The following is a 15838-nucleotide window of genomic DNA, read 5'->3' on the forward strand; positions in this document are numbered from 1 at the left end:
AAGAGCGTCTTTGTGAACGGCAATATCGCCGTCTTCGGAGCAAGTAGAAAGCTTATCCTTCACCACACGGCGTACGATAGTTTTGGGTAGTTCCTCTGCCTCTGCCATTGTCTTCACCTTTTCGATTTCTGATTTTTAATTGGGATTGAAATTAGGGTTAAAATTGGGAGTGGAATTAGGGTCTGTTTGTATTATTATTTTTGACTAAAAATTATGTTTGTTTTCCCGCCATTATCATCACTTTCAGCTTCAACTTTTGAGTCTTTTTCATTTATTAACTGCCGTTTCACCGGTGATATATACGCCAAACATAATTTTTACTGAAAAAATTTACATACTGCAAAAGCAATAATACAATAAAAAATTTCATTGCAAATAAGGTTATTATTTGTTTTTTTACCTTATTTATAAAAAATAAAGTTTTTTTTACAAATAATGTAATGATTGAAGATTCTGTTATCTAAAATCAACAACTCATTAAAATAAAATGAGTAATATTAATTATTAATGATCAAATAAATGATTAATATTATATAAACATTCATCATCAATCATTTGTGATTATAATATCAATAATAAACTCAATCACATTACCAACTTCTAATTTTAAATGAGTCAATTTTAATAATTGAATCATTGTTCTATTAATAAAAATCGATTAAAAAATATAACTAAGGGTTTCGAAACTACAACTATAAAAAGATGGCACATGATTTGAGTTTATGAACTATCAACATTAAGTACTAACTAGAGATATACTCGTGCTCCACAAAAAATATGCAACATGGTGGTTGTTAAACGTTGCAATGAATTGTAAATGATATGTTTCAAATGGATCTTATGAAGAAAAGTTAATAACAACGTTAATATGAGTGATAATGAGATTCTAATGATATATAAATTAACAATGGTATATATATATATTGGAAAACTTATCTGATTTAATATGCTATTAGTCTTCACTGTTATTTGCTTGCGGAAGTGATTAAATTCATAAATGGATTAGCCGAATGTAGTGATTGAGGAGCTAATCATTAAATGTTTATTGTATTGCATGTAGCCTATTCGAGTTGATTGAATGGATGTAAGTTATAGTTCTATATTAGAGATCCGAGAAATATGATATTACCAAAATGAAGCATGCACATAAATACAATAATTGCATTATAGTATAGTAACATCAACTTACATAGACTCATAGGTTTGGGTGCTAAAACAATTAGCATAAGTGTTGTTTCCTTGCTAAGAGGAGGAATTGACGCCAAGGAATTCAATTGCTTATTTGGCATTGTTAAATTATAGAATAAAATGATCACACTTACAGGCCCCCCAACTCTTGTAAAGTACCATTGTATTGATTTGGGCTTCACCTGTTGCTATTAATGAATGTATTTTTATTAATAAAAAAAAGATATTTGTAGCTCCCTATATAAGCTTAGGAATAGGTAACACACGTTTACACATAGGTTGAGTACAAACTTTGTATGGTGCAGCAAATTACTTACATTGTGTTTTGCGTATTATTTCCTTTATTTTATAATAAGTGTTACTTTAGAAGAAAATAAAACATTTTAAAATAAATATTATTTATAATTTTCAATATAATTTCATAGATATGGAAAATCAAAAAGATATCACATGTCTACACATGCTTTGTGTGCTTCATATCATTATAACACCTTGATTATTGAAAGATGAATCAAATGCATCTTGAATAATACAATTGCTACTTCGTAGATTCCTAAAATCTATCAAGAATGCTCATAGAACATCGAAAAGACGTAACCACATGATCATTTAATACAATTGCACTCAATATATGTCTAAACTTGTGCCTTGTATTTCCAATGTACTCGAGGAACTATCAATATCAACTACTTCTCACACTTCACAATTTTATAAAGAGAACAATAATAACAACAATTAAATATGGCAATTTCCCATATACTTTAGGGAAAATGGGGCACACCTATGCACATGCATTGTGTAGCGGCTATATCATTTAATGCAACATAGAAGTCTTACGATACACACGTATTTTCAATGTATCATAATTAATACTACTTTAATTGAGTTTTGACAATGTGTGTGTATTTTTAAATCAACGGACTATAGTTGTTTGGAGACTACTTAAAATTTTAAAAAAATAAAGAAATTAAAATTACTAAATAAAAAATGGATGAATTAAAATTGTAGATTTACTAGAACGAACGAGAGGATTAAAATTACATTTAAGTAAAAATATATAAAACACTACTTAGAACGTTGGTACGTGGTGTTTACAAGGATCTCTAAGCTTTCTATCTAATAATTAAGACGACGACATTCATTTTCTCTAAAAGTCAAACCTCTTTTTCTATTGACATAATTCTTTAGTTTTCTCTTTCACATTAATTTTTCAATGATGGCCTATGATTAGATACAATTTTCAATTGTGTGGCCAACAAGTTCGTCGCAAAATTTGCTAAAATCTCTCAACAAGTGTCTATCAACTATGTGTGGCGTGTAAAGTTTTTTCGTGGAATTAGCTAAGTTGAGTGATGAGAAACGTCTACTAATTACAAATTAAATAAACATATTTACGTGTAAATTAAATATATATTTTGCTTGCTTGATTGATCGATTATTCCTTTAAATTGATAGTTATAATGATATTTATTTATAGAATGTCAAATCAAAAGTCCTATCATCACTCGTGACTCTTGGCCATCTAAAGATTGTGCTTTAACCGCCTTAGTCAACTATCTTCGTGCATTATGAGATCGTGAGTGATCCTTGTTTGTGCTGCAATGTCCACTTTGTTCGACTTGGTTTATTGTCTGGATGCCTTAACGATTCTTTCTTAACTTATGGTTCTTAGAAAATAGTTGCCACTTTCTCATTCCCTTGTCTTTTGATGTTTTCCAAAAATATGATTTTAAAAAAGATAGATAATTTGGTTGCTATAAGTTCAAATCATCATTTCACGCCAATTTTAAACTATATTTGACTTAAGAAAATCAAATAATGTTTGGCTGATCAAGCAAGACTCAACTCTTTCGCCTCAGTCTAATTCCTTATTTCCATGTCCATTTTTCTATTGTGCTAACATGTTTATATATTGTTATTAAATATAAAAAGTATTGAATTTGATGCAAAATAGTATATCGCCTTTATATATTGTTATCCTCTTTTAAAAATTAATTTATGTTTTTAATTTAAATTAATTCAAGATTAATCTTGGTTTCAAGACAAAAATGCAGAACGTTGTTGGTTAGTAAAAATTAAATACAAAGATTATTTCTACGTGATTAGTGCTTGTGAGTGAGAAATAATTGAAGATAAAGATAAGAGAATCATATGAAAATGTATCTTGGTTCACCCAAGATGAGCTACGTCCAGTCCTCAGAATTTGTGAGTTTTTCCACTAATGTGCTTTACGCAAGAATGTTCTTGACTTCACACAAACTTTCTTGATTACCTTTCAATCCATAAAATGTTTTTACTTGATACCTTTTACTTACAAAAATAATTACTACAAACCACTCAAAGTATCTTTAAGAAAATAGTCTTGAGTTTCTAATGAAATTATGAAAGAAGGTTGATGGATCGGAATCTACTCAACACTTGTTTGACCTTGATTTTAGCAGAAAACTCAATAAAAAGATCCTTGAATCTAGTGAGAGAGAACTTGAGCTTTTGCTTGATTGAAGAGCTTTCATTTTTCAAGTATGATTATTTAAGTGATTAATTAATGCATTTGAAACTCTTGTTGTTGTCTTCACCTTGAGGTTCTTCTTATAAGTGCGGTGAAGGTTGATGACAACTCATATAGCCGTTATTAATCTAGTTGTTCAGATTGATATTTTAATAGACATGTGTTCTATTTTATCCAGAACGTTCCTGCTTTATAACCAGAACATTCTTCGTTTATATTTTGAGTGAGTATTGTGATTGAGATCATTTGACAGCTGTTTAGTGTTAGTGATTATGCTTTGTACACAAGTTGTCTTTTTGCAGAGGTGTATCATTGGTGTCCTCTTTATCCTAGTTGTACCTGTTCATAAGCAATCAAACTAGAAATTGATCTTGTTATGGTTCTTGATGTTGTTTTGTTTCTTTTAAACTTTTGTGCTTGATCATGGTTCTGAGTTTCCTTGATATTTGATTTACTTAAGATCTGTAATTGATTCATTTCATTTTTATCTTTAAAACAAATTGTCCAGAATGATTTTGTATAATAAGACGCATGCTTTTGCAAATCAGGGTTATCTTGGTTTGATCAAACTAATGCTGTAAAAAATCAGAATGATCTTAGTTTGTCCAGACTGTTGTTCTTAAGAACCCAAATGATCTTGTATATACCATAATGATCATGTGTTGTTTTATATGATTATCTATCTTTGAATAGCACACTCAAAAGCACACATTAAATAGCAACACAATTTTAGAATCACAATTTAGAAATTAATTAACTTTGTTTGATAATCTTCAAAACATTATTTTATGATTTTGCCTCAACAATCTCTTCATTTTTTATGATGACAAATATATTAATTAAATTTTTAATTTTGATTATGATGATATTATCTAAGGTATTTTTTTTAAAAGCCGCCCCTTAATTTGTGCATTAAATAATAGATAACTTTGAACCAAAATATATCTTTTTTCATTAATTAAAAGATGGTTCATACATATAGTTCAAAAAAAAAAAAACATAGAAGTACATATTTAGATCAAAATTACTTCTAAAATCTAATAACTAGTTCTCCCCTTTATAACAACAAAAAAAAGGTGTGGGAGCAACAATGAGAGAAGACATATGTTAAAACAACAAAGATGGAAACAATCCCTTAGAAGAAAAAGATATGGAAGGCCTGGGAATATCAGGGAAGGTTCAAGGTGGGTTAGGAAATGGTGGTTCAAGGCCTAAATTGGGCGCGAGCTGAGTGACCATCCATTCCCTTTAGATCGCATTATGCATATCTTGATGGGCATGTCTATCAATGATAGTTTGAAGAGCTGTAAAAATATTGGGTATGTCCTTAGAAGTTTTCGAGGTACTCTTCTTGATTTTTTTACCGTTTTAAAGGACGAGAGTCTTCATCCTTTTGAGGAGTTGAAGAGGGTTGTCCTAGAGAAGGAGCTACAACAGTGCAGAAGGAAGAGAATATGGCAAAAGTTGAGTCAACTGTGGGAAAAATACCTAACATGGACCGAACCTGAGGGACAGAGGGGCAATGAAGATCTATATCTGGAAAAGCCAGGTATTGGTTAATTCAAAACAGAGAGGATATAGTGTTTTTGGGTGAGACAAAAGCTGGAGACATGTGAGGGGTTGGTATACCAAAAATGGGATTAAACTTAAGAAGGGTGGAATCAGATTGAGCAGTAGTAAAAGGAAGAGTGTTCTGTTGAAATGGAGAACGTTCTCGAGGAATGTTGATTCCAAAGTCTTGAGAGTTTGGATTCAAGAATGTTTTTCTCTCATAACATTTTCTTTTGTTGCTTCCAAAAGAGAAATGAGTTTGATTTTGATGGATGTTTAGAGTTGGTGGAATGGACAGATCTTTCTTCATGTGTGAAATATTTTTGAAGGAATTTTTTGAGATTTTGATGGTTGATTTTTCATTGGAGAAGGAGACCGTGAAATATCTAAAAAAATATATGAGAACTATACCGTAAAGAACAATATTTCTCTTGTAATGTCTATTGGTGGAAGCAATCATGTTTTAAATGATGATATAAGGACGATTGATATTTTGACAATAAAGAAGGTGATAAATTACTAGAGCATCGTTATCGGATACATACTCATGGCTACCACGATGAGGAATGATTGAATGTTAATTGATATTGTTAAAGATTTTTGGAAGGGGTTTCAAATCTGTAGATACATAGTTTGTGGAGTCAATGATAAAAAGCTCTTTAAAAACCATATATTTGTTGATGTTTAGGGCAGCGTACCAATCTTTCCCAAATAGTGTTGACCCTTTAGTTGATATAAGAATTCTAGAAAAAATATCTTTAAAGGATGTTGTATGGTTTGAGATTTGTATGAAGATTGTTTTTATGGATTTGGATTAGGTAGATAACGTTATAAGGTTTTGGTTTTGTGGGAAAACTGTTTAGGTTTTTTCAGTTTTCTTTTTTTGCTAAAAATTGAGATAAGGTGGAGGATGATTTTGTTGATTTGAAAAGTGATTTGGTAAGTTTTTTTTGGAACGAATTTGGATTTTTGAACCTGTTTAGGTTTTTAGGAATGCATTTGACGAGTTTTGTTGGTGAAGTGGTTGGTTTTGGAGTTGGAGTAGAAGGTTGTGAAGAATTTAATGGAGTTTTTTGTGTTGATTTTGGTGGAAGCTTTCAACCAGAGTCATCATCGGAGATAGTATAAATGGTGGTATCAACACTCTTGGACTTTTGGGAGGTTCCAACTCCATCCATTATCCTCATCGATCTTCGTTTGGATGAGGGTTTATCATATTGGTTTTCATAGATTTTCATTTAGATGTTGAGGAACTTCATTGGTGTTAGGGAGATTATATTAGTAGAGAGGAGGAAATACATTTGAGAGATGGAGAGTGAAATAGGTGGTGGACTAACTTCCGGGGATGAAAAGAGATAGTCAGAAAAGGGTTTTTCTGACGAAGATATTTCTGGAGGTGTGGGTCTTGGTGGTGGAGACGGTGATCGAGAAGGAGAAGGATATGGAGATGGGGATGGAGATAGAGTTCTAGGTTTTGGGTTTTTTCGAGCAGAGACATTGGTGCGAGCCATATTTGTTGAGAGAGAAGGGAAGAACGAAAAAGAGAGAAGAAGATTGTTTAGAAAAAAATGAGAGTACAGTGGTTTGAATGAGAAGAAAGAGAAACCGTTTTCTGGGAAAAGATGAATGTGGGAGTGCCACACGTGAGTATAAAGTAGTGGGTGATTGAGAGATGACAAAAGTTATTGGGAAGGAATAGCATATGTAATGATGTAGCTAGAGTAACCGCTTTTTGAATGAAGAGAAAAAAGGACCGTTACTTTTTCCTTAAAAATGAAGAGCGTATGTAAAAGAGATAGTCAGAAAAGGGTTTTTTTGACGAAGATATTTTTGGAGGTGTGTGTCTTGGTGGTGGAGACAGTGATCGAGAAGGAGAAAGAGATGGAGATGGAGTTCTAGGTTTTGGGTTTTTTCGAGCAGAGGCATTGGTGCGAGCCATATTTGTTGAGAGAGAAGGGAAAAACGAAAAACAGAGAAAAAGATTGTTTAGACAAAATGAGAGTACAGTGGTTTGGATGAGAAGAAAGAGAAATCATTTTCTGGGAGGAGATGAATGAGGGAGTGCCAAGCGTGAGTATAAAATAGTAGGTGATTGAGAGATAACAAAAGGTATTAGGAAGGAGGAGCATATGTAATGATGTGGCTAGAGTATCTTTTTTTGAATGAAGAGAAAAAAAGGACCTTACTTTTTCCTTAAAAATGAAGCTTTTGAACTTCTCTTTAAAATATAATGAAGACTAATGTGAGGAAGAGAGAATGAAAACGTTCTTCATTTTTTTCCAGAACAATCTAGTTTATTTTTTACAAAGGATTTTTTAGGGATTTTTTATGATGTTTAGTTTCTCCATGATAAAATTAAAATTCTCTTCAATAACAGGTTTAGTAAAGATGTTAATAAGTTGATTTTTGGTGTCAACAAAGATTAATTCAACCTCATTTTTGTTAACATGATCCATAATAAAATAATATTTTATTTCAATGTATTTTGATCTTGAATGTTGAATGGGTTTTTTTAGAGATTTATAACGTTTGTATTATCACAATAAATTGGGACATTTGTATAACTTATAGAGAAATCTTCAAGTTGATTTTTGATCCACAAGACTTGAGAACAACAATTTGCAGGTGAGACATATTTAGCTTTAGTAGTTGATAAGACAATTTTGTTTTGCTATCTACATGACCAATTTATTAGGGCTTCTCCCATAAACTAACATACACCACTTGTGTTTTTTCTTTCAATTTTATTCCTAACATAATCAGTATTATAGTAGGCTACAAGATCAAAACGTGTTTCTTTGCTATACCAAAGACCAAGATCAGTGGTACCAACAAGATAACAAAAAATTCTTTTTACAATAGATAAATGAGATTCTTTAGACAAAAATTAAAATCTAGCACATAATACTACTGCAAAAATAATATATGACCTACTTGCAGTTAAGTAAAGCAATGAATCTATCATTCAACTATATTCCTTTTTAGAAATGGATTGTCCTTGTTCATTTTTGTCCAAAACGGAGGATGGGTGCATAAGAATTGTCATCATTTTAGCTTCATTCATGTTGTATTTTTTCAGAAGATCTTTTATATATTTTTCTTAAGATATAAAAATTCTATCTTTATGTTATTTAATTTATAAGCCGATAAAATATCTCAATTATCCCATCATGCTCATTTCAAATTTACTTTGCATAAGATTTAAAATATTCTCACACATTTTTCATTAGTTGATCCAAAGATGATGTCATCAACATACACTTCAACAATGAGCAAATCATTTTTATCAAATTTTCTAAAAAGTGTTGTGTGAATTTTACCGATGAAAAATCCATTTTTGATTAAGAAGGAACTCAGTCTTTTATACCAGGCTCGAGGGGCTTGTTTTAGTTCATACAGAGCTTTGGTAAGTTTAAAGACATGATTTGATTTCTTTTGATCTTCGAAATCAGGAGGTTGATAAACATACACTTGCTCATTTAAAAAACCATTTAAAAAAACACTTTTAACATCCATTTGAAAAAGTTTAATAAGTTTATGAGATACATATGCAAGAAAGATTATGCTAGCTTCTAACCTTGCAACTTGAGTTTAGAAGAACACATTTATTTTCTACTATTTTTATTAAACTGACATTGATCGAGTAATTTTTTTAGTCATAAAGATAAAGATGATCTTACTGTTGATCGCCTTAAAATTTCATATAACTTTTAAATATTAGTTTACGGTGAATTACTACCAACTCTGCCGTAGCATTTGTCGTTTAAGATTCATTTGTCTTTCAATAATGGGTAGGTTAATTGATATTGTAATCAGAAGGAGAGTCCCTGTTTTTATCCTATGTGTGTTTGTGAATATCCCATTAAGACAACAAGAGTTTGTTTGTGTTGTCCTCACCCTTCTGTACATGAATCTTATTTACTATCGCCTCTCTATATTGATAGTGACTCTTTCCTTCCAAATCTCAATCCTTCATGATAGTACTTATCATGTGATCAACAAAAAAACAAGTGGATGAATTTAACTTATACTAAGTCAAAATTCAATCCTTCATTCATATATTATTCATATCATCAAAATTTAACTTGATGACATAGATTAAAGATAGATGCATTTTAATCTAATTAGACAGTGTCGCATTAGCAACTTACCTATCATAATAATATCTCACTTATCTCATCACTCAATTTTAACCTCAAATTTTTACATGTAAAAAAATATTGTGACATTTATAAATAAAAATGGTAAATGAAGCAATGTAGAAAGATTAAAGTGCATTCAAATCAAATTTAAACGAGTGTATTTTCCATGATAAAAGAATCTTAATACCCACTTATGATTTAAACATAGCACATGAATAATTATGAAGATGTATAATAACAAATGCATGGCAGCAGGGAAAATATTCCCAAGTACAATTGAAATGACTTTTTTTTAATAAAATAAATCATCTTGGAATAAAAGGGCAAAATTATTGATAACAAAAGAGAGCCATATATATATATATATATATATATATATCTGAAATAAGGTCGACAAACATGGACAAAATTTGTGGGGTTTGAATTTCTAGCATGATGTTCTAACTATTGAGAGGGCTATTTTTCCCCTTAACATTATGCACCCCATTTGGACTTTTCTATAGCTTTAGACCACTGACAATTTTATTTGTACATTTCCAAAATATGTGGTTCCAAAATTTTCCAATTAAATTATTTCAAAATGTTCTAAATTGTACAATAATATAAAGGTGTGGTGGCATGAAATAAACCTTCCCTTTTAATCCTCTGATAGACTAAACTTTCTTACACAAACATATAATTTCTATTTTTTTTTTGCTTTTTTTTTTAGTTTTTAAAGAAATGAATAGATAAGTAAAGTTTAATAAAAAATTATTCTATCTAAAATTTGAATTCTGAATTTGTTATTTTATAAGTAGAATCGAATGGATCCCTAAAATGTTTGAGGGTAGGATTAGCTAGCTTGTGAACCAAAAACTAATTTCTATATAGTCATTTTTACTCCACTATAGATTCAGTATTCATATGATCCACATGGTGTTTCACAAATACTGAAACAATAAAGGAGAACATTTTAATCACCTTGCCAAAAAAAAAAAATGCAAGGAAATCAAAAAAATGGAAAAAAAAAAAAATTTCAGGGACCATTTAAATATTTCCTCACCTTAAATAATTTTCTATAGCAAAATAATAATTTTCTATAGAATTTCTTATGCTTCCTTTGACCCCTCTCTTCCTCTGATCATGATCCTAAAAGCTCCCAAGCAAAATCAAGTATGTAACTATACATACAAGAAAATTGAATGACAAAACCTGCATAAGAAGTAAGATTGAAGCATTAGATGCATTAAATTAAAAACTATTATATTGGAATATTTATAGACCTATTCCAACCTAATTATCAGCATAAACACTTCTTGAAAAAATTAACAATTAATTATTAACATTTGCTATTTAAAAAAAAAAACTTACCATAAGCTCTTAATGAAACTTTTTATGGAAAGAGGACCATAATCTAATATCAAAGTATAAAAAAAAAATATAGAAGGAAATGAGAATTTTGATTACATTAGATTTGGATGGAATAACCATTTGTGGTAGATAACCTTGCAATCCAATGTTATAAACAGGGCTACCATCAGGATAATAAAGACCATAGTTTCTTTCAGAAGTAGGACCAGGCTTCAAATCTTCATTAAAAAGTGCAAAAACATATACATCAATTGGAACCAAAGGTTTTCCAGGTGTCCCTTGTTTTTCCTCAATTCTTCTAAGCAAATTTCCATTATACAATTTTGCATTTTGTATTGTAGCTCCAAATTCATTAGTGTCACCCTTTGAAGGCCAACCTGTCTCAGAAATCCTAACTTCAATATTAAAATAGCCCAATAATTTAATTGCAGCATATACAGCATCTATTTGTGCATACAACATGTTATCATAATGTAAATTTGTATTTGGATCAACCAAACCTTGATTTGGTTCAAATAGTACATAGTTTAAATTAACCTCACTAGGGTTATCTTTGTATGCAAAAAAAGGGTAAGCATTAATAAAAAAGGATGAATTTATTTGAGATATAAATTCAACAAGTGGTTGAATATATTGCATAAGATCTTGTCTAAAAGAACCTAATGAAGGAGGGTAAGAATTTGACAAAATGTTGAAAGAATGAGGAGTTGTGACACTAATTTCTTGGTCTAATCCAAGATTAACAAGGGCATTGTAGACATTTTGCATTGAAGGTAAAAGGTTCAACATTAATTGAGTATCATTGGTATTGAACACTTCATTTCCTATAGTTATGCAATTTATTTTTGTTTGTGAAAGGTAAGGTAGAACATGATTTTGAATCCATGTTTGAGCTTTAGAAGGGTCAGTCATATTTTGAAGATCTTCATTTCCAAGTCCTATGACAAATTCAACATTTGATTTGGAGAAAGCATGTAGAACATTTGGATCAGCATCATATAATTTGATTCTTGTTACATTCATTGACTTTATAAGAATAGCTACTCTTGATGGTGAAGGTAAATTGTTGGCTATTTGTCCATAGTTTATTCCAAAACATAGGCCTTGGATTTGAACAAATGAAGCTGAAAATGAAATATTTAGAAACATTAGAATGTTTATAATAGAAAAAAATAACTCATTACAAATTATTCTTTGAAGTAATATATATAAGAAGTAAACATAAGATAGATAAGAAAGAACCTGAAATGGTGAGAAGAAAGAAAAGAAGGAATTTGAAGAAGGAAGAGTTTGACATAATTAGTGATATCATATTTGACTATAGTAGCCAAATTCTTTTCTAGGCACACAAATTGAGGTGATGCAAGGTTGGATACCTTACACGGCTTCCCATCATAACGTGTGATCATGACATGGACTTGGATGTATTTATATTAATTAATTACTTCATTAATTAATCATAATGTATTTCAATGACGAGAAAGAGGAGTAGAACAACCCTATTTTTAAGAGCTATGCTGTATATAAATAGGGTATTGATTACAACCCTATTTCACAATTTGCTATTACATGGTATTGATTACAACTACTTTTTTTATTTAAAAGAATCATTTCAGCAGTGGTATATAAATAGGGTCAGTTGAGCGAAGCTTCGAAAATAACAATGGTAAATGATTCTGGATCATTAAGAGATTGAAATATCACATTTCAATCAAATTTCTTAAAACATTTTAAATATAACACTTCTCTTTAATATTCATAATTGATATGAGATTACCACCATTTAAATGTGAGTTCCCACATCCTATACTTGATCGAAACATCAAGATCCCACTCTCACTCTCCCACTAAGCTAAATCAAAGCTTTGATACTACTTATTTGAGAGTGTGGCATAGCGCTAGACTTATTTGATATCAACTATGATTTTCGGGATGTGCTTGTATCACCTGGACTTGCTTCCAATTTATTGTCTATTGGACAATTGGTGGACAACAATTGTAATGTTAATTTTTCTCGTGATGGTTGTCTTGTGCAGGAGCAGGTGTCCAGGAAGGTGATCGTGAAGGGGCCTAAAGTGGGACGATTGTTTCCACTTCAATTTATTTCGAATCATTTATCTCTTGCTTGTAATAATGTTTTGAATTCTTATGATGATTGGCATAGAAAATTGTGTCATCCAAACTCTGTTGTTTTGTCTCATTTAGTTAAAACTGGTTTGTTGGGAAATAAAAATGTTGTTTCTAATGCCTCTATGCCATGTTCTGTTTGCAAATTGGCTAAAAGTAAAACACTTCCTTTTCCGTCTAATGCTCATTGTGCTTCCACTTGTTTTGAGATGATTCACAGTGATGTATGGGGAATGTCTCCTGTAATGTAACACCCCGATTTTTAACAGCGCGAGTGTATTTTTTTTTTTTCAAAACAAATTCATAATAACAAAGAAATAAATAAGGAAATAATTTTGGATAAATATTTAAGTCGTAACACAACGACAAATAAGTCAACAGAATTCACAAGCAGCAAAATAATTTTTGAAATACGAATCCAAAGTATTTACATATCAAAAAGTGGTACATGGACCACATCAATAATAAAATGTCAAGCTGACAATATTGATATAGGTACAGTCTTCCAAATTAAAATAAACACATCCCAAAAGAAAGACATATAATCCCTATACGTCAACCTAATCTGATCATTCTACAAAAAAACTATACATCCAGAGTGATCTTCACACGCCCTGCAAGATCCTCCTAACATAGCTCCAATCATGTGTGTCCAACTACATTCCCATCCACAGGGTACTAACCGGTAGGATGGTCCTGATTCTCATCTGATGGCAAAGCCCAAATTTCCACAATAGTTGTAAAGGGTCACCAACCGAAATTAACAATTAACACATAACATTTAAGTTTTTAAATGCACAAAATAACCTTTCAACTTAGCATGCACCTTAAAAGGGTTTCCATATGCCAAACATGCATAAACAAGGTTGAAAAATGAAGTTTTTAACAAAACAGCACTGTTGTATTCGAATACAACCGTCTGTATTCAGCAGCAAAAACAGGGTTGTTTCAGCATTCAGCAGCAAAAACAGCATGTCTGTATTCGAATACAACCGTCTGTATTCGAATACACATCAGACAACAGCAAAAAAACAACAAAATTCAGCTTTTAAAAGGGTTTTGAAATCAATCAACACTTACACACAAATCCAACCAATCACACTTAGCAATTATAGCCCAATCACCATGACAACTTGAGTTTCGAAAAGGTTTTGCAATCAATCACAGTTACACACAATTTCAAAACATTCACACTTAGCAATTATAGCACAATCACCACGACAACTTGAGTTTCGAAATGGTTTTGCAATCAATCACACTTACACACAATTCCACAACATCCACACTTGGCAATTATAACACAATCACCATGACAACTTGAGTTTCGAAAAGGTTTTGCAATCAATCACACTTACACACAAATCCACAACATCCACACTTGGCAATTATAACACAATCACCACGAAAACTTGAGTTCAAACACTCAATCATAATCTTGAATCAAACACGACTCGCGTGCCAAGCACCCTAATGCAATGCGTATATGCCAAAATGCATGGAATCGGAATTCCAATGAAAACCCTCCTCGAAGAGCCATAAATCATAATTGTACCGCCTATCACAGGCCGAAGTACTAAATTACTGAGTTGCTACCTATCACGGGTCAGCACGATTTACTAAAAACGTAAATCGTAAATGCACCGCCTATCACATGTCGAAGTACTATTTACTGAGGTGCCACCTATCACAGGTCAACACGATTTACCAAAAACGTAAATCGTAAATGTACCGCCTATCACATGCTGAAGTACTATTTACCGAGGTGCTACCTATCACGGGTCATCACGATTTACTAAAAACGTAAATCGTAAATGTACCGCCTATCACAGGCCGAAGTACTATTTACCAAGGTGCCACCTATCACGGGTCAGCACGATTTACTAAAAATGTAAATCGTAAATGTACCGCTTATCACAGGCCGAAGTACTATTTACCGATGTGCCACCTATCACGGGTCAACACGATTTACTAAAAATGTAAATCGTAAATGTACCGCCTATCACAAGACGAAGTACTATTTACCGAGGTGCTACCTATCACGGGTCAGCACGATTTACTAAAAATATAAATCGTAAATGTACCGCCTATCACAGGCCGAAGTACTATTTACCGAGGTGCTACCTATCACGGGTCAGCACGATTTACTAAAAACGTAAATCGTAAATGTACCGTCTCTCACAGGCCGAAGTACTATTTACCGAGGTGCCACCTATCACGGGCCAACACAATTTACTAAAAACGTAAATCGTAAATGTATCGCCTATCACAGGCCGAAGTACTATTTACCGAGGTGCCACCTATCACGGGTCAGCACGATTTACCAAAAATGTGCAGTCTATCGCAGCCCTTACACCACGCGACAATCCCCGCAAGTATAAGATGAACCAACAAATCACATGGAATCATCTCATGGCCCATCCGATCACCACTATCACCATGGCCCATCCGGTCGCCATGTACTATGAAATACATGAGCATACTCTGACTCTATCCACGACAATTGTTGAGTAAATGCAAATATTAAAAGATTACTCACTTTAATACTCATTTAACTCTAATAAATTTCACGACAATCATTAAGTAAACATAGATATTAAAAGATTCTCATTTTTAATACTCGTTTAACTCTAACAATTTTCACTACAAACATTAAGTAAACAGAGATATTAAAAGATTCCCCATTTTTAATACACGTTTAACTCTAATGATTTTCAAATTCCACACAGAACATACTCAGACATATTCTCAAATTCAATCCACAATTCACACCAAATCACATCAATTCATTTTTCCACAAAATCCACACAAACACATCTCAAAATTTATAAATATTAATTATGAACACGTCAAACACAACAACCACAAAATTATCACAACCCACCACTCAAACACATCAAATTTCATTTCCTCAAAACCACACATAAATGAGTTAAATTCATTTTCCACGAAACACTCATCAATATCACCAAAA

At 31.7% G+C, this 15838-nt stretch overlaps 2 protein-coding genes across 2 annotated transcripts in view; both read right to left on the bottom strand.

Moving 5' to 3' along the window:
• LOC101491905 (DNA polymerase II subunit B4) overlaps window positions 1-254 on the bottom strand; it is a 2546-nt gene extending 2292 nt beyond the window's left edge. Inside the window, exon 1 of the mRNA XM_073370534.1 lies at window positions 2-254. Within this exon, the coding sequence (XP_073226635.1) occupies window positions 2-108 (107 nt within the window). The 5' untranslated portion in view covers window positions 109-254. The remainder of the gene's footprint in view (window position 1) is intronic.
• A 9682-nt stretch (window positions 255-9936) lies between these two features.
• On the bottom strand, window positions 9937-12158 carry LOC101491594 (glucan endo-1,3-beta-glucosidase 14). The gene is made up of 3 exons (XM_004506125.4): window positions 11983-12158; window positions 10837-11864; window positions 9937-10581 (listed from the first exon to the last, which is right to left on the bottom strand). Exons 1-3 carry the CDS (start codon window positions 12050-12052, stop codon window positions 10519-10521), a joined length of 1161 nt encoding a protein of 386 aa, XP_004506182.1. The 5' UTR covers window positions 12053-12158; the 3' UTR covers window positions 9937-10518.
• Between the last annotated feature and the right edge of the window lie 3680 nt (window positions 12159-15838).

This window comes from Cicer arietinum, chromosome 6, assembly GCF_000331145.2.
Source record: "Cicer arietinum cultivar CDC Frontier isolate Library 1 chromosome 6, Cicar.CDCFrontier_v2.0, whole genome shotgun sequence".
Classification (NCBI taxonomy): Eukaryota; Viridiplantae; Streptophyta; class Magnoliopsida; order Fabales; family Fabaceae; genus Cicer; species Cicer arietinum.